Here is a 26,532-nt window from a genome sequence, read left to right on the forward strand (position 1 = left end):
AATGTTAACAAAATTTTATATATACACATACATACACACACTCTTATGTACAGTACCGTACACAGTCACTTCTGAAGTCAAACGTAAAATCGTGGATCGAGAAATGCATTTTAATGCCAAACGACCACACAAGACCTTGGCACTCCAAAAATTCCACTTGGACTGGATGCACCGCAGAATCGTCTAGAATATTACAGCCATGGCCAAACACCCTAATACATAGCAGACGCTTGTATATGCTTGGGTTCCACACACAACGTGCGAAACACTCGGCGAAACCTTGCTATAGAATTAATCGCGCCATCATGATCTCTTTTGAAAAGATCAACTTCTCCGTAAAAGTGCAATGACAGTTAAAAACATAACCCATTCACCAGCTTAGCATTTACGAGGGGGGGGGGGGCTAATAAAAAATACCTAACGCTTTAATGCATCAATAATAAATCTACATCACCATGACAGCAACAAAAATTATCTGGTCACATACAAACGATGGACGTGCCAGCAGAACATAAAACAAAAGTGTCTGTGCAGACGTGATAATGGAGCACATCACCGACCGCTTTGTGAAAAGGATGTAAAAGAGTGAAAAGGCTTCCAAAAATCGGGCTTCAGTCACAGCTTAAGATGATGTCTGCTGGAGCACTGAATGACTGTACCACAGCGATCGGATGCAAATAGGTCTGCGGCTTCTTGCGATGACATGAGTGACACCACAGATTTCACACCATGGGAGAGACTCTTGGCATAAGCTTCCTTTAACCGTGAACGCTGGTGGGAAAAAATACTGTGCCCTGCACCCTGTTGCAAACGGAATGTTATTGTGGGATAAGCGTTTCTCACACACCGCCTTCTTGTACTTGTGTTCAAACAATGGAATATACAGGTTAGATCTTAAGTTTTCGTGACTGCAATGTTCCATACGCTTTGGTTCTTTCGGTAAAGTCACGCAGGTATAAAATAAAATAAAAATGTTTTTAATTCTAAATAATAAACAAAAGTAATTAAATCACGACGTTTCGGAAGTAACACAAGCTTATTATCCACTACAGTAATGTATTTCTTGCTGTGGTTTTCTCACCTGATGACGGAAGCTTGTGTTGCTTCCAAAACGTCGTGATTTAATACATTTTTTGATTAGGCAATGTTTCTCTATTTATTTATTTATTTGATACCTGCGTGACTTTACCGAAAGAACCAAAGAGAATGGAATATACAGTTCTTAATCCAGGCCTGCATGATGGGTTAATGACAAAACAATACAACAGATGCCCCTGGGGGTGCCTCAGAGTTTTGCAGAAATGCTGTGATCTTAAATTTCAATGGATCTACGAGCATTACCGCGCCGTAGAGCAAATTTTCACTCGTGCTGTTTGTAGAGGCATCTGGCATGAATGGCGGCGATGAGAAAGCAGACATCACACTGCATGCCAGGAGTGAACTCCCAGCAAAGAACCTCCAGATGGGGATCTTGAGCCACAGTTTCGTATTGAGATGATACATTCAGCTGTGACTAGGAGATGCGCAAATAGTAGGGCTGGTGGTGATGTACTGACAACAGATTGATACCATCCTACAGTATTAACAACAACAAAACATTCATTGGGAAGGAATTTGACAACAAAATTATCTGGGTTGTCGAGGAAGGCTGGACTTAAAATGGCAAACTCAACATGGTACGATCCATAACTGGTTAGCGGTCACTTTGATGACCGCAACAAATAATTAGTATAGTTTCGCGTCACTCTTGGGTGAAGTTCCAAAAATGTATTTTTGGACATCTTCATCCCACAGCCACCCAAGAAAGAGGCATCATGGGATGGGGAGTAAGGGCAGGCGGAGTTGAGGAGGCTGACATGTCCCAGTGTGCGGCAGCAAGATTTGTCCTGCACTATGTGGGTCTCTGTCGCAGCAGCTCCTCAATCTGAGCCTTGTACATGTTCTTGATGTCCTGCAGGTCCAGACGAAGCTCTTCGGCCTCCTCCGCCTTCTCGCCATACATCTGCAGCATCGTGTTGTACCGCTGCTCCAGGTCCTGAGCATGCGCACGAGCGACAAAACAAGCCACCAGACAATTTTTCTATCTGCTCGCTCACTCACTCACTCACAGAAGTGATACCGATTAATAGTGAAATGTATGGAGTAGGCATGTACGATCGATCTAGATGGACCCAAAATAACCGAGTGTGACCACGTGGTCACATGTAGCACTCTAATGATGGACATTAGGTCAGCCAATAAAATTATATGAAAAAAATATCCAGGTGAAACTCGGTTTTTCACGATGGTAAAATCGACTCTTGCGCTCATGACACATGCAATAAATCATGCATATAAGATTTTTTTATTATGGAAATTGTATGCGGAGGGTATGCTTACCGATACGTTTCATCCAATGTCGAGAACAAAAGTGCACAAACGTGACCAGTAAAATTGATTCCTCAATTAAATTACGACTCTAGTGTAGAGGCGAGGGCAGGGGTCAATCATTACATTGCAAGTAGAAAGCCAAATTAACGGCACATTGGTTTTGAAGCCGCTTGTAATCTTCGACTCGGCGTGTCATCCCAGAAGTAAAAAAACTAAAAATGAGCATCACTTTGTAAATGTCACTGCCTTAAAACGAAAAATAAAGAATAAGTGACGTTTCGGGCAATCGCCCTTTTTCATCGTGCAAGATATGCTGCGAGATAAAGGGCGGAATATTTTTGACCTGGAAAAAAACATTTCTTCAAATTTTCAAGCGCTCAGTCACTTGCGTTGTTCTTAACGTGGCCCATCAGGTGTGTTGTTAATGTGGCCCATCAAATGTATTTAAAAATCCTGGTTGGCCCTAAGTAAAGAAAGGGTTTCCGCTCTCTCCTGCCTTACACGAGCGGCTCCTTCAGCTGCAGGACACGCGGTTGCGCGTACGCGTGTGCGCACTGCAGGGAGACAACCGGGGGTGGCGACGACGATGCTGACCGACGCTCACCTTCAGCTGACCCTTCAACTTGGGCACCTCTTCCGTGCTCTCCTGCAGCTCCTCATTCTGCGTGCTCAGCTTCACGAGCTCCTCCGTCATTAGCATGCGCGTGCGCTCCAGCTTGCCGATCTCCGTCTGGCAGCACGACACGCACACTTCGTCTCTCAACGGGGTGGGGAGGAGGGGGTAGTGCTGCGGCAGCCACAATACCTGGCTGATCTTGCGCAAGTAGCATAAACCATCACGCGAAATCCGGCCATCTCAAAAGCTCTTCCTTCCGTCATTAGGAAGCCACTAGAGGCTATGCACTTTCAAATATAGATTGAAAACTCACTTCTTTAGAACTGCTTTTTGTGTTTAAGTTTGGTGTCCAACCACGCACCTCCAATTATCATGGTTGGCTACGTACAGTGTGAAAGATGTTCAACATATTCTTGGTTCTTTCGTTAAAGTCGAAACGTCGTGAGAATTTTGATTGTTTTATATTTTTATTATTTTATTATTTCCCTTCTACGTGACTTTACCGAAAGAACCAAGAATATGAATCCCTGCAGTCACGAAAGCTTTAAATCAAAATGTTCAACGTAGATATATATAATGCAGTGCGGCGGGCGCTCTTACAAAGTACGTTCGTCGATGGTCATGATATCAGCATGCAATCTGTGCGTGTATCTTGGCCAACGTGCAACTGATTGGGTTGTTTCCCAGCCGATGGTCTGGCCAGGGCACAAGCCTTTACCTGGAGCTGTGCGATCTCCCCTTCGCGCTGCTTGAGTTGCGACTGCAGGCTCTCGATGACGCTGGAGCCAGCGTTCAGTCGCAGCGCTTCGTACACGTTTCCAGGACCCATCAGCGCCTGCTCGATCGATTCCTCCTGCGTTGACAGAGGCAGGTCCGCATGTACGCATAGTTACGTGTGAATACAGTGGGACCAATGATTTGAATTAGTCAGATGTATACAGATATATGCCGTGGTGCCTGGCAATGTACTTATTTAATCCATAATAAAGGTTTTTTGGGTTAAAGCACGTCCATATAAATGTGTCGTTAAACCCGCCACCACCCGACACAGCCAATTAGTAAGGTTTGTCACGTAAACAGAACGTGCCAATTCGTTACTAGTACAGCACACCGGTGTGTTGGAGATCAAATCCACAACATTTACAATCATTACAATCATGTTGGGTGGTGGCAGGTGAAATTTACGCGATCTAACCCAAAAAAACCTTTATTATGGATATTGGTCGCGAAAGCCTACAGTGTTAAACTACTTATTCAATGTTTGCACATAGACACCAGAGTAATTATATTTCTATCTGTTAGTTTTTAACAATCCCACTGCTGGTTCAAGGCCTCCTTACAATGTCTTCCACTCTTCAAGATTACTTTCCTCCTCCATCTATGGAGGTCGGCACGATACACAAGGGAGTGGGTAGCCAGCACCACACCTGACTGCCGTTGTCTCCCCAGTGGCAATGATTTTACACACCGCACCAGGTACTCTTTTGAGGCCGAGTCGACCTAGGGGAAGCCCAGGAACGATTCAGATTGTCACCGGTGTTGGCTGCGAGCGGGAATCAAACTCGGGACGCCATGTTCGTAGCGCAGTGGCGCTAACCACTACACTACCGCTCCCCACGATTTTAAATTGAAATATTTTAATTCACAAACACACTCGTGTGGTCTTTGGCAAGTGCCAAACGAACCTGCGTTACAGCACTGGCCGACGTTCCACTGACACTCTCGTTGAGGCCGACTGAGCTGGAGCTTGAGTGACTTAACACAACTGAAATCCCTTCCAGAGACTGTGCCCGTGACCCTTTTCGTTCCTGCACTCATGACACACAATAGCAGACACGTGGGTCAAATCAGACTCATAACAGTGATTGCAAACGTTGAAAAAAAAAATGCAAGCTAAAACACAAGTTGCTATTTTGTAGACATGTACCAAAACTGCGTGTGTCCTGGAATGCCGACCGTGAATTTGAAGCATCCGTGAATGAAGAAAAAATTATTCAAGGTCACGTTGACTTTTAGGAGCACTTCCATGGCACCCTCTAGTGTGATGTCCCAAGGGCATGACAACATAGAGGACTTCATTTAATAGGCGGCATGCCGTCGACAATTACATGCATCGATCATGGCGAGAAACACGATCAATAGAAGTTAGTTTCTGGTGGCAGACTTCAGAATCATGCTCGCTGTGCTCATTGCTTGGCTCAGTCAGGTACAATGGCAGAGGTGACATCACACTTGTTATTGCTTTATTTCTAAGAGCACATTTAAAAACCTGGATCGATGATGATTTGGCAACAAAAAATAGAACAGCTCGCTGTGCTTAAGGTTGCGTCTTCTGCTAAGCCATATCTGCACACAGGAGGATAATGCTTTGACTAGTGGTCACAGCCACTGGGTTTCCATGAAGGATAATAGTTACCGCACTGCTAAGTCACTGTCATTTGTTCATCGGCATGACATCACTAGAGTGCACACTATGGTAGCACATCTGACCATTATTAGAGAGTCTGTATTATTATCAATCATGAAAGTAACTTCTTTCAAACAGCCTGGAACACAGCCTAGGTACAATTCTACAATCGCATCTCTGATTAGCATGGTTGGCTACGTACGGTGTGAAAGAGGTTCAACATACACACATACAAGACATTTGTTTTCTCCCTTGTGCCTTCCTTTCATATTGCCAGGCAGCATGGTGGTTTGAGACGCACCTTCTCCTTGAGGGCTTCCTGAGCGATCAGCGCCCTCTTCTTTTCCGCGTCCACCTTCGCTCGCTCTACCTCCAGCTGGCTCAGCAACAGCGTCTGTGGGTTCAGCGATTGAGCATTCAAGGCCCTCTGTTTAATAACAGTACACTTCACTATACACTAGACTATACACTACACTATACACTAGACTATACACTACACTACTATACACTACACTACTATACACTACACTACTATATACTCACAGAGACCCACAGACTACTCACACAGTAGAGACCCACAGACTACTCACACAGTAGAGACCCACAGACTACTCACACAGTAGAGACCCACAGACTACTCACACAGTAGAGACCCGTAGACTACTCACACAGTAGAGACCCACAGACTACTCACACACAGAGACCCACAGACTACTCACACAGTAGAAACCCACAGACTACTCACACAGTAGAGACCCACAGACTACTCACACAGTAGAGACCCACAGACTACTCACAGCACTGCACGGTATTAAAAAACGCCTGCCGTGAACACGTGCGTAAATGTGCAGGATCCCTGTTCATTTTAGCATGACAATGGAGCCCAATTCGTAACAGAGAAAAAGATTATGGAGCCATCAGCAATTTTGGCATTGTATGTGATGCACACACGTGTTGTACCTTGTCTTTTCTGGCTTCCTCCAAGGTCTTCAGGTGCTCTTCCCGCAGCGTCTCCAGTTCCACCAAGCTTCTGCAATAGCAATACAGAAGAGACCAGCATTTCTTGCCACTTCACGTTTCACTTTATACAAAGGTACTTAGCCATACACGGTGCTCATGCCACTGCCGGAGTAGAGCTTCTCTCATTCGGTGTTGTCTTCTACGGTGGGCAGCAGATGAGTAAGTAGATAATCACCCACACATTACCTTGCTGCAAACAATGTGCCTAGGGACAGCTCACTTGTGAATTCCGCTTACTTGTCTGTGACTTGTGACAAATATCTTTTAACAAGTTTTACTATTTAACATGTTTTTATTTTTCCACTATTTTATGCCAACTGTGCATTATTTCACGATATGAAGTGTCCATTCAGATATCTTGAACGTTTCACTTTCAAACCCAGTTTACTCACAGCTGGCTTGCTTTGATTTAAAACCCAGGATTTCAGCAGAGCCAACAGCTAAGCTTTGACCTCCGAGCCAGCCGGGCCACCTCTTGGGACACAAATATATTTGACTTGCATGGATGCAAGCATGGGCAGTGTGTGGGGGGGGCTACGGAGCTCCGGCTGCACCTCGACTGCTGCTCCTGCAACTCATGTTGCCGCTGCTTCTCCATGTCCAGCTGCCCGTGCAGGCGGCCGCGCTCCTGCCGGAGGATGGCGCTCTGCGACTCCAGCGCCGACAGCTGCGCGCTCTGCTGCATGAGCGACTCCTGGGCGGCGCGCTCGCGCTGCACGGCCGTCGCCTGCTGCATCTGAGACTCGGCTGCACGCAGACACACACACAGCGCATGCGCAGGAGAAGGTGGTGTTCTAGAGTCAATGAATAATGACAGCAGACTCGTGGCTGAGATCAGCAGACATGTTCAAAAGCCAAGTTCAAAAGTCTTGCCCAAAGAGAAATGACGTCATGCTATGCCATGACATCGTGCTACAACGCAATGACGCAATCCCCCACACCATGTGACTCCCTAATAGGCGGCACCCCGCGATGAGGGTGGAGGTGAGCATAGATCGCGCGGCGTGTATGACCTCATCTCAAATGTGATTTCAGGAAGTGCCGCACGTTGTTCTGTAATTCCAATGTTTCGCCCCACGTGCTGGGAGAAGCTCCCAAAGAACTGAAACTTCCAGCACGTAGAGTAAAACGCTGGACAGCATGCCAATGCACAGTACAACACAGAAAACACATTGCAGAGCTACACAGCACAATCAACCAATGCAGTGTTAAACAAACTTCTGTTAATCTGTCCCAGAATGTCAAGACCAACCCAGAGTTGGTTTCATTAAATCAATTGAGTCAATTTGCTTGAACAGCTGGGGTCAGTTGAGTGAATCAACAATGTGCTATGCGTCTGGCCTCATCTCAAGTCTCACTGACAGGAGCAGGAGAGTCATTGGTGAATTTATAGATCCAGGATATGTGAGAGTAACCTTGAGGTGAGCGAAGGATGTCTATCCTGATCTGAGGATATTAAACAAGTCTGGCAAGCTAACAGGCTGAAGAACTAATACATTGCTTATTATATTTTTCATAATTCTCTGCATATTAAGCCAAATCAGGTGCTCCACCACTACCTTTCCAGCCAGGTATATCCAAACTAAAATTAAATCTGTTACCTATAAAAAAGCAATCCAATAAAAAACGAACAACTCCAGCTGTGCATTACAGACTGTGTGATAAGCATTTGAAATCAGTGTGAAAGAAGACTTAACATTTAAGCTAAACAATAACGCCAGCACGGGTGGAAGACACAAGGCACAGGGGCGACATGGAGTAATGCACCAGCACTGACAAAACCGACGTGTGGCGTGGTGCCTTGGCAAGAAGCTCACCCAATCGGTCAGACAAGCTCCTCTCGAGCTTCTCCCAGGAGGCCGACTGCGCGCTCAGCGTGCCCTGCAGATTCTCGATCTGCCGCAGAAGCGGGCGCGTGGCGGTCGAGACGCCGTGGCTCAGCTCCTGGTTGCGGCCCTCCGCCTCCTGCAGCCTCTGTTCGCACAAGCAGGTTGACAATAACACATGGGTTTTTTTTACAAAACAACAAGGGTTTATAAATCGTGCCTGGGTTTTCAAATCATGCGGCAAAGCAAAGCCTTCGATGCAAGGTTGATTGTTCACGTTCAACTCATTGCACACGTGATGGCTGGAATGGTGAAAACGAGTTAATGAAAGTGAGCATTTAAATTATTCACCGAAGTGTAGAACTACCTATGATCCAATCACGGTCCGGAATGAGCCTGATATCATCAAATCTCAGAAGCTAAGCAGAAGTGAGATAATGGTGCTTGGATTGGTGACCACCATACACAACCAGAATATTCTATTGTTGGACTATACTTCTACAACCCCATGTATATGCTCTCTGCCTTCAGAACCTCCACTGGCCACTATGGTGAAGAATGTTCAAATTATCCCAATAACCTGCATGGCGTGGACAGGCCTTCACATAGAAAAGCCTTCAAGGCTTTGATTTGCAAAAAAGCCCCAATTGTTTAAACAAACCGCCAGATGTGGTGGTTAAGGCCTATAATTATCCACCACTTTGGAGGCTAGGGTTGGTGGTGTACATAGATTTATCAAACTTCTAAAAGCACGAGGCTGTGACATGGCCAGGATATGTCAACAGGGCAACAACAGTGCGTCAATGACGTATTTATGCAGAACTTTATAGAGTGCCTTGAGAAAATCAATGGGAGTTGAACAAACATTCCAAAAGAGACTCAGTGAGGCTCATCAGATAAATGAATTATTATTCAGAATATTCGTAAAAAATACCCATGACTTTTAATTACGTAACTTTGCTTACGTTTGTATAGAACTCATGCTGCATTAATGGCTTATGGCCATTTATACAAACCCAAGCATGAAACTTGACCTTTGGTGGCCTTAACAAATCGCACACGAGCAGCTGACCCACTCATATGAACAATGAAGAGTACACAGCTAGTGTCCAGCAATGAGAAAGCCGAGGCAAACATTGATACCCAAGTGATCCTGCGGCAAGCGTGGATCATTCCCTTGCAACTCCCCACGGTCTCGCTCGAACAACACGGCCCTTTGTGCAGAAGCCTCGGCTTTGGGAAAAAAAGCCATATCAACACTTGCGCAGATCCATTTCGCATTCGGCTTTGCACATTTATTCGTCACTTAATTTAACGAGCAGGAAGTGCCTTTTGCTGCCAGCTGCTTTCCAAGTTCTTCCCGACCGGTTTTCTTCCCCTTCCTCAGGTTAGTGCTCACCTGTTGCATCTCGCTGAGCTCCTGTCTGAAGTAGTCTTCTTTTCTCGCCTGCTGTTGTTCTGCTCTCTGCAGGGCCAGTCTCAAGTCCGTCACCTGCACATGACACGGGAGCCACAGGCGTTGCATTAAAACCGATAACCAGTGGAGTTAAGTGAAAGTGCACCGAGGATTACGATTGCGACACACCTATGCTGATCAAGATATGCTGGTCAAGACTACTTTGTTAAAGGACAAAGGGCATGTCTTGTCATGTAACTATGCCCCACCCACGGCAAACCAATTGATGATATGTCGTGATTCAGTGATTCAGGGTCCAATTAGATTCAAGATCCGATTCTTTTATACTACTGCGGTGAATGTAGCAGTCACTAGTGGCCGCTTGTGAACCCTTTACTTACATTGCATATTAAAGGATCACTCGGGGAAACACGATTCGTAGAAATGCAATTCTATCCATGCATCATGAGCTTAAAGATCGATATTAAATAAGGAACGTATTAACCGTTACGCATCTAATACCTAGCCTGTGTGCCCCGGGTTGTCTGACATAAATTTGAATGTAAATAGAGAAATCAGTTAACTGTGTTGCGATAATGTACTCTAATGATGTGATTTCATAGATGGTGAGTGATGTTAGTGACATCACTAGAGAGCTATAATGGTTGTATTTTGACATCTTATTAAGTAAGCTTCAAACATTTGCTGGGCAGCATATGCCTTAGGTTTGTATATACAAGAGCTACTTAGTGTTTTGGGTGCAATCTTCCTCTGAGCTAAATGTTCTCAGTATTAAACATTAATTCTATTCTCAGCATGCAGTGACTGCGAATCAGTCTTCACCAACTAATTTAAGCTCCGGGGTGCGCTTATCTCCACAATGCATGTTATTATTTAATGCATTAATTATCTGTAGCAATTACAAAGTGGCTATGACATCACATGCGTGTATGTTGAACTTCTTTCGCACCCTACGTAGCCGACCATGGGGAAGGACAACAAACTAAACACAAAAAGCAGTTCAAGTTTCAAATGAACTTGCATGTCTGGCTTAGTGCCGTCTAAATAAAAAAAGATCTCGTACTACAAGCCCCCTTTATGCTACATCCACCAGGTTCATAATAACCACAGCCACGATCACCGCCACGGTGCTCTGATTGGCGCCCTTGCCTGCATGGACAGCGCCTCGTGTTGCTGGATGGCCTCCTCCTGCTGCTGCTCGAGGGCGAGGCGCATCTGCTCGTGCGCCTGCACCTCGCGGCTCAGCACGGCCTCCTGGGCTTCGCTTTCGCGCGACGCATTGGCGCGGTGCAGCTCTGTCAGCTCCCTACGGCGCGGATACAAAAAATAAAGACGCGGACTTTGCCGACGCGACGAAAGATAACGGGGCAGCATCGATTTTCGTGAAGGATCGTCGAATCGTATTGTGCTCCGTGCACGCTTAGTGCCAACGCATGGCGACTCTGCACAACGTACTCACGCACGTGTACGTTCACAGCCTTTGTGACAAAACACCACTTGCGAAGGACCTCTCCATGTCGTGTGGGTCATTGGAGGTTATTTGACCTAATGTCCCCACGGTGACCAGCGTGGTGGACAATAATACAGCACAAGTCCATTTTTCTGCACTCTCGTCTGCTGACATAGCCCTGTTCTCATGTTGATATTGATATACAAATGCATATCAAAAATACGTCCCACATTATTCATTCAGAAGATAAAACCCCAATTTGAATCAAACCTTGTAGGCTCAAGTTGTGTTGGTGTTGGGGAGTTTTCCTATTGAAAACCGGTCAAATTTATTACACAAACCAGATCCAAAAAGACAATGGTCATCTCATCAACAATGGTCAACGCACTGCTGGACGCGGCTTCTACACACCGCTGATCAAATAATTCCCAAGACAAACGCACCTCCGAAAGCGATACCATACTCCATTCGCGAGGAATGCTTTTCGCCAATTTGTGAACGCGTGCTCATTCTCAAGACACGGAGCCGAGCGTAAAAACAATTTAGCGGAGCGAGTGAACCCATTTCGAGGGGCGAGTGAGTCACGTTAGGGCCGTGAGCGAGCCATGTTAGTGCCGCAGGCCGCGTGTCCCCCACTTGTAGGCGTTGTCGTAAGCAGCCTGGAGCGTGCGGTTGTTCTCCTGCAGCACAAGCAGCTCGGCCTGCAGGCGCGCCGTCTCCTTTTCCTGCCGCTCCACCACCGCGTTCAGCTTCCTGATGTTGTCCCTGTGCTGCTTCTCAACCTCCTCCTTGCCGTCCAGCACCTGCGGGCCCCCCCCACGCGTGGGGACAATGGCAACGCGGCGCTCAACGCAAACGTTGGGTGGCGGCACGACGGCGATCCATTGAGCCGTCGAAAACATCGGCCAGAACCACGCAAAGTTTCATTTTCAGCAATATCAGGCAGATGAATAGGAGTGTTCATTGGTTCATTTGTATAATCGCCGGTTACATTTTTTAAGAAAATTTCTCTGTCGATTTACCACCGTTTCATAATTGCAAAGTGGGTGTTAAAGAATTGGATATTTAAAGGATTGGCCAGTGCCATTTCCAAAATCTGAGGTTTTTGAATTTCAACCCAATGATATGTCTATATAAAACACTGTTCCAATATAATCTGAAGTTTTCCATGCTAAAGAGGTAATGAATGTGGTTAGGATCCTAACTGAATAATGGAAGGTAATTTTGACATCTACATCGCAAGCTGCAGGTCAACCACAGCAGTAGCCACTTGGCATCATCTTCAACCACAGCTTAGGCCACAGGACAGCTTCAAGGTACAACCCAAAAAAACAAACGGCGCTCATCTTCAACATCCCTTCAAGACCTCTAAGTACACACACTAGGGGGACATCACTTTCCCACCTATCACATGACAAGCCAAATTAAGTTTAAAAAGTCAACGATTTCCTGCTCAAGTGAGCAGAGGTGGTGCTCATCTCCTGTTTACAGCCCTGAACCAGTTGTGCAAATTCCACTTTCCTATGGTGGGGGGCCAGTCTTCCCATAGGACAACCACAATAGACTTCCCCACAAGGTGAGTATTCATATTGTCGACCCCGTAGGGACGATGGGCTGAGTTCAACCCCCCCCCCCCCCCATCAGGATTTTAACTCGCCAACTTCTGTCCGTGAGCCGCTCGCTCCTGATCTGAGCCACTCGGCCACCTCCGTGTGCGTTACGAGCTGCGTCTGCCTTTACCGCTACCACTACAGGGCACGCGTGCGTGGCGGCAGCTTGCCTGCTGTAGTTGCTGCAGCTCCCCCTCCAGCTCGCGGGTGCGTCGGCTGTGCTTGGACAGCAGCCCCTCGTTCTCCTTCTCCTTGGCGCGCAGCTTCTTGATGATGGTGGAGGTCTGCAGCTGCTGCTTGGAAAGCTTCTCGCCTGCGAGGAATCAAGCCCGGAGACACCCGTGGGTTTTGCGACTCTCGATGCAGTTACCGGTGGTATGCTCGCACTGGAATTGTTTGTATGCGTGTGTAAGGGCAGACCGTTCGTCAACCCACTGCTGCATTAGAGCCTCCCCACACTGTGCGGGTCGTGGGCGTTATTTGACCATACTTCACCACACCAGTTAGTGTGGGTTAGTAAAGGCAGAGAGCATAGATGTCGGGGCATAGTACAGTACAACAATGCATTTTCTGCACTGCCCTCTGCTGACAACTTAGCCGCACAGAATTAATATATGTTGTATTTACATGACAAGTACATCTTTACGTAGATAATTAAGAGGACAATATGGAGTGACATTTTTTCAACGGTTATGTTTCCCATATAGTTTTACCTACTGCTCACCTTCATCCAGAAGGCCCTTAACCTGCTCGTCCTTCTGTCTCAGTAGCTCTGCCGTCTCGTTGGAGTTCAAGCGCGTGGCCAGATCCTGCTTGACCAGCTTCAGTTCCTACCGCGCACAACAACACAACGGGGAACGTGTGTTATTGGAAATCACAATTTGATTCAATATTTCTTCAAACTATTTGGTGAATGTAGGTCCTCTAGTGGCTACAGTGGGTTAACCCATTGCATACCAATGTGAACATAATACGTGATTTTATGCATGTATGGTGAGAAAAATAATATATTTTTCTTATTGATGATTTATAATTGAGAAATTGTTACATGATGGCAAAATTACTGCACCTCTTCTATAGTTGAAGAGCAAAGCTAAGGTAGAGAGAGGGCAGTTCTCCATATTCAGTTTTTAGTCTGCGTAATAAAGTCTCCAAATTTATAGTACATTGAGTAAAATGAATTTTCAGGCTGTAAATATTACCTTCAACTGATAAGTAATTTAAATCAATTGTGTGAATACTAACTTATGGGGTATGCATAACAAACTGTTACTTTGGACTACGTAACCTAAAGCTGAGCGTACTCTTAGGTTTTTTCGGTAAAGTCACGTAGGTAAAAAATAAAAAAAATAGAAACAATAATACGTCTTCCGACCTGAAGACTTACCGATAAAATTATGTTATTTTAGTACATGTACGTCATCGGAATGGGAAAGGTTTAAGTCGCCATCACTGGTCATCCTAAATGTGTTGCCGTTGGCAAATGCCTGCAACTATTGCCCTAAACATGACCCGTTACGTCATGCTCTCTCGTGTAGAGATCCTGAGCCAATCGCCTACATTTAATATTCTTATGTTTTTTCGGTAAAGTCACGTAGGTAAAAATAAATAATACAAATTATAGAAATAATAATAGAAATAAAATTATAAATCACGACGTTTCGGACGCAACACAAGTCTCCGTCATCAGGTGGGACCGTCACAGCTAAATTTACTGTATCAAGTTTATTTTTTACCTACGTGACTTTACCGAAAAAACCTAAGAGTATGAATCCTTGCAGTCACGAAAGCTTCAAATCTAGAATTAAAGCTGCGCGGCAAGATCTCCGTGAAAAATGGTATACATAAAATTCATATATGACGCAAAAGTCAGTTATTAATGTGCAAAGTGCCCAGGGCGCAGATTACTCGCTGCTGTGAATACGTGAACTGCAGGATAGTGGTGCGAACGAGCGAGCGAGCGAGCGTGCGTGCGTTCGTTATGGTTACGGAAGCCACACCTTCTTGGTGGCGTCCCTCTCCTTGCAGGCCGCCTGAGCCTTCCTCTCGGCGTCGGCGATCCGCTGCGTGAACTCCTCGCGCAGCGACACCACTGTGCTGCTCTCGTCCCGCAGCCGGGTCAGCTCGCTGGGCAACGCAGAGGAGACGCATCGGGCAAAGTCGTTGAGAGTGACTGACATGGCCAGGGCTGTGGTCCAGAAATCAGTGCAATTAAACCAGCAGCGGCTTCGACGACGTTCTTCGTGCCGAGAGGGTTTCACGTGAACTGCGTTGGGGAGTCATCAACGATGGAATTCACAGCGTGACAGCAACTGGCATGACCAAGAGCACTGATGCACCGAGGCTGAGATATACAACAACCAATGAAATTAAATCAGCTGTGGTTAGGGAACTAGATGAAACAAAAAAATATATCTACACATGCTTGAGTCATTTAGGACTTGATGCAAACGTCACAGAAACATAAATGAAAAATTTGGTTTTTTTCACATTCTATTTTAATGCCTTCATAGGATGGCTTTCAGCTTAATAGTGTCCTGAATATACAAGTTCATCCATTATCTTCACTTTACCCAATTTACTTCAATTATATCATTTTTTTATAGTCTAAACATATAAAAAAATCTATTCATTGGAAGTAAATAAATACCAAAACAATTGAAAATCCCACAAGCCAGTTGTGTAACGCACACCTGTACAGTAACTGCTCGATAAATAAGTAACTGATAAAGCAGTTGCAACACAGTCGTAAACTGAGTGCGCCACGCACGTGGAGCGTGGAGATGCGGGTAATAACAAGAAGTCAGCATCGTTTCGCACGACTTTCAATTTGACCTTCGGGATTGCAAGTTTCATTTCTTCCCAATCTTTTTTTTGGTTTTCAGAGGTCCGTCCCAAATTATTTTTTTCTCATCATATCCACCATCCTTATTTGAAGGACTCTCTGTATTATGCGAAGGAGTTCTGTGACCCTGTACTCACTCCTGGAGGTTATCCTGCGCCTCTTCCAGCACAGCCCTCTCTTTGCTAACGGTAAGCAGTTGACCCTCCCGCTGCTCCAGCTTCTGCGTCAACTCGTCGATGATCTGCAAACGAAAAGGAAGAACGGCTCTTGCTGGTAAAGATTTAATCGCCGCCTTGTGCTGATGACCACTCCTGTAACATGTCACTGTCAGTGACACGATAAATAGAGTTAAACCAGCTCAATATATTTAACCCAAGCATATGGTGCTGAAGCCTATGGACAACATATGACCACATCTGCACCTCTGATTAGCTTAGCACGGTTGGCTACGTAAGGTGCGAACGATGCTCAACCTGCATTCATAAACGGAAATAGGCCCAATCTCATCATTCATCTGAGTAGCTAAGCATAGATAGCACAAATGCGTTGCTATAGCCTGCTACAGGTGTACATGATGAGCAGCAGAGGGCAGTGCAGACAATGTCGTTATATTGTACGTTGATGCTCCAAGCATCAATACCTCCTGCCTTCACCACCGACCGGTGTGGTAAAGCATGGTGTTAAAAAATACCCGTCATGATCTGCATTGAGCAGTGAAATGACAAATAACTGTACGTGCACAAAGGATCTTGGGGGTTTATGTGACTGACATAAGCATATGTGCCTTATGCCGTCAATGGTAAATATTCAAATTGTATTGTAGATGTAAGATCTAAGTCTATTCGTCGAATAATGTTCATGGGTCCCCCAAAGTTAGCCAATTGGTCAAGTACAACCTGATGGTAATATTGAGCGTTTGGGTCCTTTGTCAGTTGATGGATTCAATGTTAACCTATGTATTCTATGCAAGTCTATTGCACCCATCTAAGTCCACTACTCCTGTTAGGTCGACAGATTCCCTCAAAGCTGATGGTGCTATGTTCGCTTTTGGAAGCTGTGGAAGCCTATTGGTTGTTCGTAACTCTCTGTGTCTGTGTGACTAAAGTCTGTGGGACCCATGTTGACCTAATCTGACCTTTGGGATCGCGATTTTCACTTCATCCCAATATTTTATAATTTCCAGGGGTCCTTCCCAGAAAAAAATCTCATTATATGCACCCTCATTATTTCAAGAACCCTCTGCATTACGCAAACAGGGTTTCTGTGACCTGTAATTCCAAAACAAGCTGAACCAGTTTTTTGCCACTTAAAAGTAAGCCAAGTGTATTTACATAAAATAATTTATGTCTAGAAATGACACTCGTCAGCCAGAGACACAACACGGGTAATTGCAGCAATTGAAGAGGAAATCGAGTAACTACTCGTGCAGTGTATTTTTAGACATCTCAATAAGTGTTGCCATTAAGATTTTATTCTAGTACCGCAAAAACCCAAGCCAGTTAAGATCAACTTGGGTTTTGTTTTGGGTTTGTGCTGCCTCGCCATAGCCAAACACCACATTCGTGTACATCCATTTGTCAATCCACTGCTAGATGAGAGCCTCCCCCCACACCATGCTGGTCATAAAAGGTATTTGACCGCACTAAACCACGCTAGTCAGTGTCGATTGGCGAAGGTGGAATGCGTAGATGTGGAAGATTATAACACAACTACAGATTTTGCTACGCTGCCATCTACTGCCCACTGCATAGGCCCACTGACCTTCTGATGACCTTTTAGTGCGTGGTCACCTATGCGAAAAGTATTATCCAAATGGACGAGATGGGGCACATTCCGCGTGAATTGAGCACAGGTAAACACACGGCCAAACTGAAAGGTGACTGTCCAACCTTTTGAAGTTCCATTTTTTCATATCCGAGGGAGAGGTGTTCCAGCCCTCTGGGCGTCCGCTTGTTCTGCGTGACAACCTGCGCCTGCTCCTGAGGCGCCGCCGCCGCCTCCTCCGCCAGGGCAGCTGCAGCGGCATCGTGGGCAGCACCAGCCACGTCGCAATCCAACCGTATGTCGGACATCACCAAGGCGGCCTCCTCGCCCTCTAGTTTTGGTTCGGTGGGGTCCAGAGTTTCGCCAAGGGCCTGCGTGTCTGAAGCGACCGCCTGTTCCTCATACACCGGCGTGGTACTCCGCTCCATCTCCTCCACACTGTCCACGTCGTGCTGGCTGAAGCCAGACACTTCCAAGGCGTCCTCACTGGACTTGCCTTCAGCCGGCACAACATCCTCGTCAGCAGGCACGCAGCCTTCAAATGGCCCACGGTCGCAATCTGCCACGGCGGATTGCTGCTCCTCGTGCTGCGGCCGCTCCTGCTGCTGATGGTCGTAAGAAGCTGGTTGGGTCTGTGCGAAGCGCGAGCCTCCGACCTCGTCGTCCGAGTTGACCTCGCTGATGCTGCGGCTGTCCAGCGAGCGCACGCTCACCGAGTCGATCCTCTCGAAGCCGTCGGTGGAGGAGCTGCCACTCTCGTACAAGCGCTGGTCATCGTCACCAGGTGCCGGCAGGAAGGACTGCACCTGAACGAGCGGGGAGAGCGCGGCCTTGTGGTCAGCACGTGAGCTCGCCGAGTTTTCGCTCTTCACGCTCTCATGGTCCAGCACCTCGATGTCGCTCGTGCTCGACGTTCCGGAAGAAAGCGGCCCTGCCGGAGGAGACGGAGTCTTGCTCTGCCGGTCCTCGCTGCCACCATCCATCAGCGGTGCCTTCACGTCCGATGTCTCCTCTGCCGTGGCATCAGTATTGTAGGAGCACTCGTCTACAATCTCCGTTGATTCTTCCGCTGCAGCTGCTAGAACCATGCTTATCGACGAGCTGTCCGTGTCTTCTACTTTACCATCCAACTCGTCACTTTGCTGCTGTGTATCATCCTCGTCTTCTTCTTCTCCTTGCTCACCGACGCTCATGTCCGTGTCGGGCATCTGCCACGAGCTCTGTAAATCTCCAAAGTTCTTGCTCTCCGAGCCATCCGTGCGTTCATCACTCGGCAGGCCGCTGTCTGCCTCGCAGGGCGATTCTGTGGATGGCTTCCGTTCCAAGGAACTCGCTTGGGATGCAGTGTCCGGTCCTGACATTGGCTGCAGGCTTGGCTCGCTGGCTGCAGACTTGTGCACCTTGCTGTCAAGTTTCCTCCCGAGCTGCATCCCTCTCTGCGCCGCTTTCGGCTCTTCCGACTTTTTCTCATCAGCCCTGGGCATCCCGTCATTCTCCTTCACTCTGTTGCCGCCAGGCCTGGGCGAGGACGTGTCCTGCTCTCCCGTGAGAAATGCGCTGAAGAAGCTGTCCGTGTCTTCGTTCAGGGTGCGCGACACGGGCGTGGTGATGGCGGGGGAGAGGTCGTCGGCTTCCTCCGAGTGCGGTGCCGTGCCCCACTCGGAGGAGCTGCCCCATGCCTCGCCCCCGGACCCAATCACGCTCCCTGGACCTGTCCAGAAAAGTGACGGAAAAAAAATCAATCATCATGAATCTAGATTGAAAACTAATTTCTTTAGAACTGTTTTTGTGTTTAGTTTGTTGTTCTCCCCCTGTACCTCCGATTATAGTACGGGTAGCTACGTACGGTGCGAAAGAAGTTCAACAAACATACATACTTATTATTTTGTATGGATTAATAACAGCAGATTAAAAATTTAATTTTATATTTGTTATCTACTAAATTTTTTGTTCAGAAATAGAGTGGATCTCCTTTAAAGGAGTGAAGACAGGGTGTTGACAATGTGGTCGAAGGTTTAGGATTCATGCCCACTCACAGACAAACATACATACAAAACAGCCCATGCTTTTATACTTAACCATGTTCTATCGGCTTTTGTGCCACTCGATACAGAATGGGAATTATCATGTTTGTAAATACTTTGGTGTTTTCATATTAGATAAACTGTCTATCTTTAAATGCATGTCAATGGTGCATAAGATGATTAATCATTTATACATTTGCCTCTACAAAGCATGATGACAATATAAATCAGTACATTTAATCCATAGAAAGCATATGGAGTTAATAGATGTTCATCCTGACACCATGAGATTGGAAACGATGCTCGATATTTCTTTGCGATCACTATTATTCACATTTTCGCCATAAGAGCCATTGCATCACGTTGCCAGCAATAGTCAGTGTACCTTTGCACTTGAACAATATTAACTGCAAATAATGTTATCAACAAAAATTGACAGCACTCTATTTTTCTGTTGTAAGGCAGTGTTCATGAGAAATCTGATGAGTTTGTTTTGCTATTAAATGTTCAGGCATGTAGAGAAGAAAATAAAATGATTCAAGGCTTCTCAGGCTTTAAACTGCACATGCTCATCTTAGTTATGCTATGGGTGGAGTGCATACTTTCCAGGATTTAAGCCACACCAGAGTTTACTTTGTTACAATTTACAATTTTAACATTATGTTTTTCTCCACTTATTAAGGATCCAGGTTGTGGTTAAATAATAAAGGGTGAAAGTTAAGCTGAGGTGACAAATACCTCCCTTAAAATTATATCCACCCTCTCCCCTCTCTCACTGCTAGCTTAAAGGGAACAGATGCATGGACATGGCAATACTCGGATCACATTTATGATATTCTCCAGATTATACAACTCTCCAGAGAGTAAGATGTATCTCAAACTTGAGGCCTGGTGTTAATGAAGTTATTCAAATCTGGACCCACATATATACACGAACCAGATTATAAGATGAAACTCCTGCTTTAAAATACATGGGGGGGAAATTCATCTTAAAATCTGGAGAATCAGGAAATTACATTACATCAAGAAAATAAAAAAGTGTTACGTCTAGGTTAAACCTGATTGGTCTGAGCCTATTACCTGACCCACTTATTGAACCAAACCCTTAACTAAATGCACTCGACTGACCAATAAACTATGCCAAAAACATCACACTACAAGTCTGCGACCCAGTCTGTAAGTTCAGCTGAGCAATAGGCAACGTCTTGCATCATCACAGAATCGTAAGTGCTCCACGCGTGCCAATTATACACACATCCACATTTTTTCAACATATTTATTGAATATTATGTTCATGCCAGCTGGCTTGGTGACATTGTGACGTAACACCTGTCTCGCATTAGGAAACATATTTCACATCCAGGTCAGAGCTCAACTTCAATTATCTCTCTGGGATTAATATAGAGAGTACCACTTAATGGGAGGTTAACAGAGGTTGTCTTTACAGCCGAGTGGGTGCCCCGAGGGCTAACACTGCATCAGCACCACCGAGAAAATGGGTTCGAGTCAGGACTCCGACCCATGATGATACGGTTCTAGTTAAACGTCTCAGATGGCGTAAGCATGACTGTACAAAAACGTATTATCTATCCTTGCTTTTTTCCTACAATTAGGAATCATTTCAGTTCTGAGGAATAGATATTTCTCGTCTCAATACAGTGGGACAAGCACCTCTGTAGTGGGGCAAGTGAGACGGTGTAACATCTAGTGGGGTAAGAGGTAACAGAAGGGACCTTTCAGTGGCTGTTCTCCAACATGCAATGGCAGTCCACTTTCTACAGCAGCTCCTAATGGAAATGTACGCATCTCATGAGAAAATGCCAATCGCTTGATTGTAATGCAGTTAGGAAGTGACGTGGGGAAACACTGCTCCTTATCAAATATATTAAATGTAGGTGACTGGCTCAGGATCTCTACACGAGAGAGCATGACGTAACGGGTCATGTTTAGGGCAATAGTTGCAGGCATTTGCCAACGGCAACACATTTAGGATGACCAGTGATGGCAACTTAAATCATTCCGATGACGTACATGTACTAAAATAACGTAATTTTATCGGCGAATCTTCAAGTCAGAAGACATACCGAGGCTCCCACAAGGTCATGCGGGAGGGGGGCGTGTGGCACAGTTTGGCGTCAGCTATCATAGAGTGTGGTCGTATCGCTACGGTTCTCTGCGGTGAGTCCAATGTCTTTAAAAACAACGGCGCTACGCCTCTCTAAATAAATTAAACGCCGAACCGCTTGCGCATTCCGAGATTCCGCGGTGAACAGGACCCACCCTGCAACTTGCAGATGTGTCCAACATCACCCATCTAGCGAGCACGTTCTAATCCTTGGCTGCCACTGTGTCATTAGACCCGACCACAACACATGTGCGTGTGCCCCCTTGTGCTCACCGTCCAGCAGGAGGTTGGGAGCGTTGCCGCCGTCCCACGAGAGTCCGTCCTCCTTGATGTCGAGCACGCGGTCGATGGATTTCTGGGCCGTGGACAGCGCCTGCTTGGCAAAGCTGGACAGGTGTGACGTGTTGAACCAGCTCATGGTTGGCTGCAAGGAGGAGGAGGTCTTGTCTAGATTCCGGGTTGAGGTGCTCTGACGAGACCCAGAACCACAGGGGCTGCCTTTCAGGAACGCGCATGAAATGGAGTAGAGACAAGTAAATATCAAATTGACATGGTTCACAAACAGTGCTGTACACGATAGTGTTCATGGCATGCTGTGTAAATAGAGTTGGTGAAGCAGAGGTTGGAATTTAAAAGACAAAATCCAAAAAACAAACAGCTCTTAACTTTCAGACAAATACCGTATATAGGGCTGTGTGTCCCTGTCTATATGAAGTCAGTTTCATGCTTAGTTCATGAGAAAAGGAATGTAAAATTATGGCCAAGCACATCAATTATGTGGAGCTGCATTGTCAACATAGTGTAGTACGGCAAAATATATTATCGCACTGTACTATGCTTTAATGTCTAGGCTCCTTGATTTTACCAATCTGCACTGACCAGCATGCTTAAGTATCGTCCAATAACCCCCTCGGCAAAAGGAGAGACCCTTGTTAGAAGTGTATTGGAAAAAAAGCTTTAAATGTGTTCATCAATACGATACGAATTTGCATTTAAGTATTAAAATGTGTAGAAGTGATGTCAGTGACATCACTGGCCATAATTTCAGTCATTAATTTTAATAAACTCATGATAGATAACCCAGGACACACAGCCACAGTGTGTGCTAAAAGATAAGAGCTATTTTTTTTCAAGCTGCATCTTCCTGTAAGGAGGAAGTAGTTCCTACCTTTTTATTGCTGCAAGGTCAGCCCCTGCATGCTGCGTCAGTCAGATCGTGCCTACAGGTGCTCACTGATGGGAGGGAAGAGTGGGAGAAAGAGAGAAATTGATTAGGGTCAGATGAAGTCAACTTCTCAAGGGCTTGGACAGCAAATAAGTCCACGCCTGCGCGAGTTCCAGTTGGCAAGGTGATGAATGCTGCCTAACACTGCTCTCGCTCGTTCGGGGTGAGAGTGGCTGAAGCTAAGCGACTCCTTCCCCACGGAAGGCACAAGATACGTCATAGTTGTAAGGTGGTGGTGTTAACAGCAGAATGTGGCCCTGGCTCTAAGAGACCTGGCATGACAGTGTATTTGCTACACATGCTACTTGCTCTTGCATAACCTTACACGTGGCATTAAACATCTTAAATACATAAAGGGATTAATAAGTCAGGTTTTGGGAGTAAATATATTTTACTGCTTGTACGGGTCTTCCATACCTGGCAATTGAAATAGTGTAGAGGACATCCAGGCTAAATTCCAGGGTTTAGAATGGCGCTGTAGATTATGTTGAGTGCAGGAAGTGTAAATGGCGGAGGTTAATATGGTACAGTGATGCAATTTGCATATATTGTAGGTGTTATTCGAGATATCTTAATATCGCTGATGAAGGTGTTATAAAAGGAACATGCAACCCAAACAACAAAGATGCTTCTTCCACAGAAACTGCACGTGCCTACACTTTGTGTCACTGGCTTGCCACCAAAATTGCTTAGCGCTATTAATCAGAAAAATATATATGCACTTAAAAACTACTGACAATCCTGTGAAAATAGAAGAATCTAGGCGAGTCATTTGATTGACACTAGGATTTCTGGGAGTGATATTAGTGATCGCACCAAAATACTCTCATTATTCACTCGTTCCCCACCACGTAGCCCAGAAGCCAGTAACTGTGTTGCTTTATTTCAGCCTATGCCCAATTGATCCGGAATGCCCCTGAACCCTGCGTCCTGTTCTAGAATGTTAAGCAGGCCTGAGCCTGAAATGGTGTTTGGATAGACGGCCAATGTGTATAACAAATGTTATGCTTCGGCGCTAAGTAGTGGGCAGAAGAAAAATGCTGTCCTGTACGCCATAACTCCCACGTTTATAATCCGGTCCTCACCAACCAACACTGACCGGTGTGACCAAGTATGGGCAATTAACCCCCACATATTCTTGGTTCTTTCGGTAAAGTCACGTAGAAGGGAAATAATCAAATAACATAAATATAAAACAATAAAAATCATCACGACGTTTCGACTGCAACACAAGCAATCATCATCAGGTGTGATTTCATCAGGTGTGATTTTACACCTGATGATGATTGCTTGTGTTGCAGTCGAAACGTCGTGAGAATTTTAGTTGTTTTATATTTTTATTATTTTATTATTTCCCTTCTACGTGACTTTACCGAAAGAACCAAGAATATGAATCCCTGCAGTCACGAAACCTTAAAATCAAAATTTAACCCCCACATCTTTGGGAGATCCTCATCCAGCAGGGTCACGATGATTCAGGGGCCGCACATGCTTAACCTGTAGTTGCCGTAAAGGTGTAGTTGCTGCTAAAACTAACCCCGAGGGTGCCGGTGCATGTAGCCAGCAGTTGCCGTGCTGCACAAGCTGCGTTTTTTACCTGCACTGGACTTGCACAGTTAAGCCAGAGTTGTTGCATGTCATCTGCATTAGCTACAGTTAAGCTGTACGGTATCTATTATAAGCACATACAGTTAAGGCTGTCGTAGTCGTTAGTGTTGGTACTCTAATGGGATAATCCGAATGCCTCGCTCCAATTAAGTAATTGACATGTTGCGCGTGGGACCGTGACTTTTGAGTCCTTTTTCCCCATTAACCAAGGCCTCCAACTCGCAGCGTGTAGCCCAATAACACAGAATCAAGGGGAGCACCCACGATGCAAGGCAGAGAACGAGTTGTTCTTTATTCCGTAGACTTGCCCTGCAATTCGCATCTGCCACGCACACACAAACACCGAGGTACGACCCTCCACACAAGCTGTTACGGTCCAGTAAATATACAAACGTTGGGTCAACGTTGGTATTTGGTGGTTGCCGATCCAGGAACTGTTCAGGCTCAGACCATGCGTAGGTTTCGAGGTCTGACGGCACTGGGCGTATCAACAAGAGTGGATCAACACAGTATCGATTACATCGACACGGGCGAACAATAACTGCGCTAGATGCATCAGCGGTGTGAATTACATCAACAGGAGGGGGGGGGGTGATCAGGACCGTACCGTGTTAATTGCATCAACGCTGTTTCATTGCATGCACCATGCGTTGGTGGGGCGCTGCGGTGGCTAGGAGATGTTAACCCCCTCGCCTGGTATACAGGAGGTCGTGGGTTCGAGCCTGATGCCTGCTGTATATTTGGAGTGTGCGTGTCTCTCTCTCATCATCATCACGGTGGCTATGAGATGTTAACTACCTCGCCTGGTACACAGGAGGTCGTGGCTTCGATCCTGATACTGACGCCTGCTGCTGTATATTTGGAGTTTGCGTGTCTCTCTCATCATCACGGTGGCTAGGAGATGTTAACTACCTCGCCTGGTACACAGGAGGTCGTGGCTTCGATCCTGATCCTGACGCCTGCTGCTGTATATTTGGAGTTTGCGTGTCTCTCTCTCTCTCCCCGTGGTCGCGTGGATTTGTGTCCGGGTCCTCCGGTATTTCCATCCACATTTAGAATCAACATCACGCGTTTTACAAAGTATTTAGCTGCTGCTGTAAATTTCCGCATAATAAGCCACTTCGTTGAGCTACCATTTGTGATGTCGCTTCTGAAGAAAATAGCTATATCGCGCAGTAAGGTCTTAACCTGGTAAGATTATAAAAAAAAGTTAAATCGATAAGTTACGAATCGCACCAACACGGCTGATCCACCAATAAGCCACAACAACCACCACCAAAGATCCCCCGTACAACCTTAACAGACAGTAGGGGCAAGTGCTGTTAGCGAGCACCTATGAAGGCCAGCAAGGTACACGAGGGGGTGGGTGACCAGCACCACACCCGACCGCCTTTGTCTCCCTAGTGGCGATGTTTTACTCCACATCGCACCAAGGTACTCATTCGAGGCCGAGTCAACCTAGGAGAAGGGCCCACGGACCGGTTCTGGTAATCGCTAATCATTGGTGTCGGTGGCCGTGAGCACGAATCGAACTTGGGGTCTCCGGGTTCGTAGCGCAGCGCGCTACCGCCACCCACAACCACCACCACAACCACCACCAACCACCACCACAACCACCACCACCAACCACATCCACCACCACCACCAACCACATCCACCACCACCACCCACAACCACCAGCACCACCACAACCACCACAACTACCACTACCACAACCAACCACAACCATCACCACCACCACCCACAACCACCACCACAACCACCACCACAACCACCCACATCCACCACCAACACCACCACCAACCACAACCACCACCACCACAACCAACCACAACCACCACCAATCACCACCACCACAACCACCACCACAACAACCACAACCACCACAACTACCACGAACCACCACCACCAAAACCACCACCACAACAACCACCACCATCCCCGCTCACCGCGAGCTCCTTCCACGACCGCCGCTGCCGTGGTGGCGACCCGAGGCGTCCATGTTTTGCGAGTGGATCAGCGAAGGCCGCGAAGAGTCGCTGGGACGACGGCGGCGGCGGCCTCCGTTCAAAAAGCAATCGGCAACGATCGACCCTTGGGGGCGAGTTCGAATGGGTGGAGTAGTGGTGGACGCCCCGTGGCTCCGCGAAAGACTCCTTCCACCCTCACCACCCTCCTACCAAGGCAGCGTGTCCACGTAGCCTCGCGCTGCTTGGGCGATGACG

General features: G+C 46.4%; 1 protein-coding gene across 2 annotated transcripts; it reads right to left on the bottom strand.

Moving 5' to 3' along the window:
* TMF1 (TATA element modulatory factor 1) lies at positions 1–26,532 on the bottom strand. 2 transcript variants are annotated; one of them, XM_078872330.1, is made up of 19 exons: positions 26,257–26,532; positions 22,643–22,707; positions 21,748–21,968; positions 17,451–19,036; positions 15,699–15,802; positions 14,717–14,843; positions 13,441–13,546; positions 12,887–13,029; positions 11,743–11,909; positions 10,806–10,962; positions 9,639–9,731; positions 8,231–8,387; positions 6,968–7,160; positions 6,354–6,423; positions 5,695–5,787; positions 4,672–4,794; positions 3,705–3,839; positions 2,975–3,100; positions 1–2,035 (listed from the first exon to the last, which is right to left on the bottom strand). In XM_078872330.1, the coding sequence occupies exons 3-19, from the start codon at positions 21,890–21,892 to the stop codon at positions 1,892–1,894; spliced, it is 3,669 nt and encodes a 1,222-aa protein (XP_078728456.1). In that variant the 5' UTR covers positions 21,893–21,968; positions 22,643–22,707; positions 26,257–26,532; the 3' UTR covers positions 1–1,891. The 2 variants fall into 2 exon arrangements, with proteins under 2 accessions (XP_078728456.1, XP_078728455.1); XM_078872329.1 differs by having other exon boundaries at positions 21,748–21,972.

This window comes from Lampetra fluviatilis, chromosome 34 (assembly GCF_964198595.1).
Source record: "Lampetra fluviatilis chromosome 34, kcLamFluv1.1, whole genome shotgun sequence".
Taxonomy (NCBI): Eukaryota; Metazoa; Chordata; class Hyperoartia; order Petromyzontiformes; family Petromyzontidae; genus Lampetra; species Lampetra fluviatilis.

What these genes read in the sequence shown, in the direction of transcription:
- TMF1 (XM_078872330.1), bottom strand. Translation starts at nt 21,892, where the DNA reads ATGAGCTGGTTCAACACGTCACACCTGTCCAGCTTTGCCAAGCAGGCG. An exon ending in AGGAAGCCAGAAAAGACAAG is followed by an intron (nt 5,788 to 6,353) that starts GTACAACACGTG and finishes CTGAACCCACAG; the next exon opens with ACGCTGTTGCTGAGCCAGCT. An exon ending in AGTTGAAGGGTCAGCTGAAG is followed by an intron (nt 2,036 to 2,974) that starts GTGAGCGTCGGT and finishes GCGCATGCTCAG; the next exon opens with GACCTGGAGCAGCGGTACAA.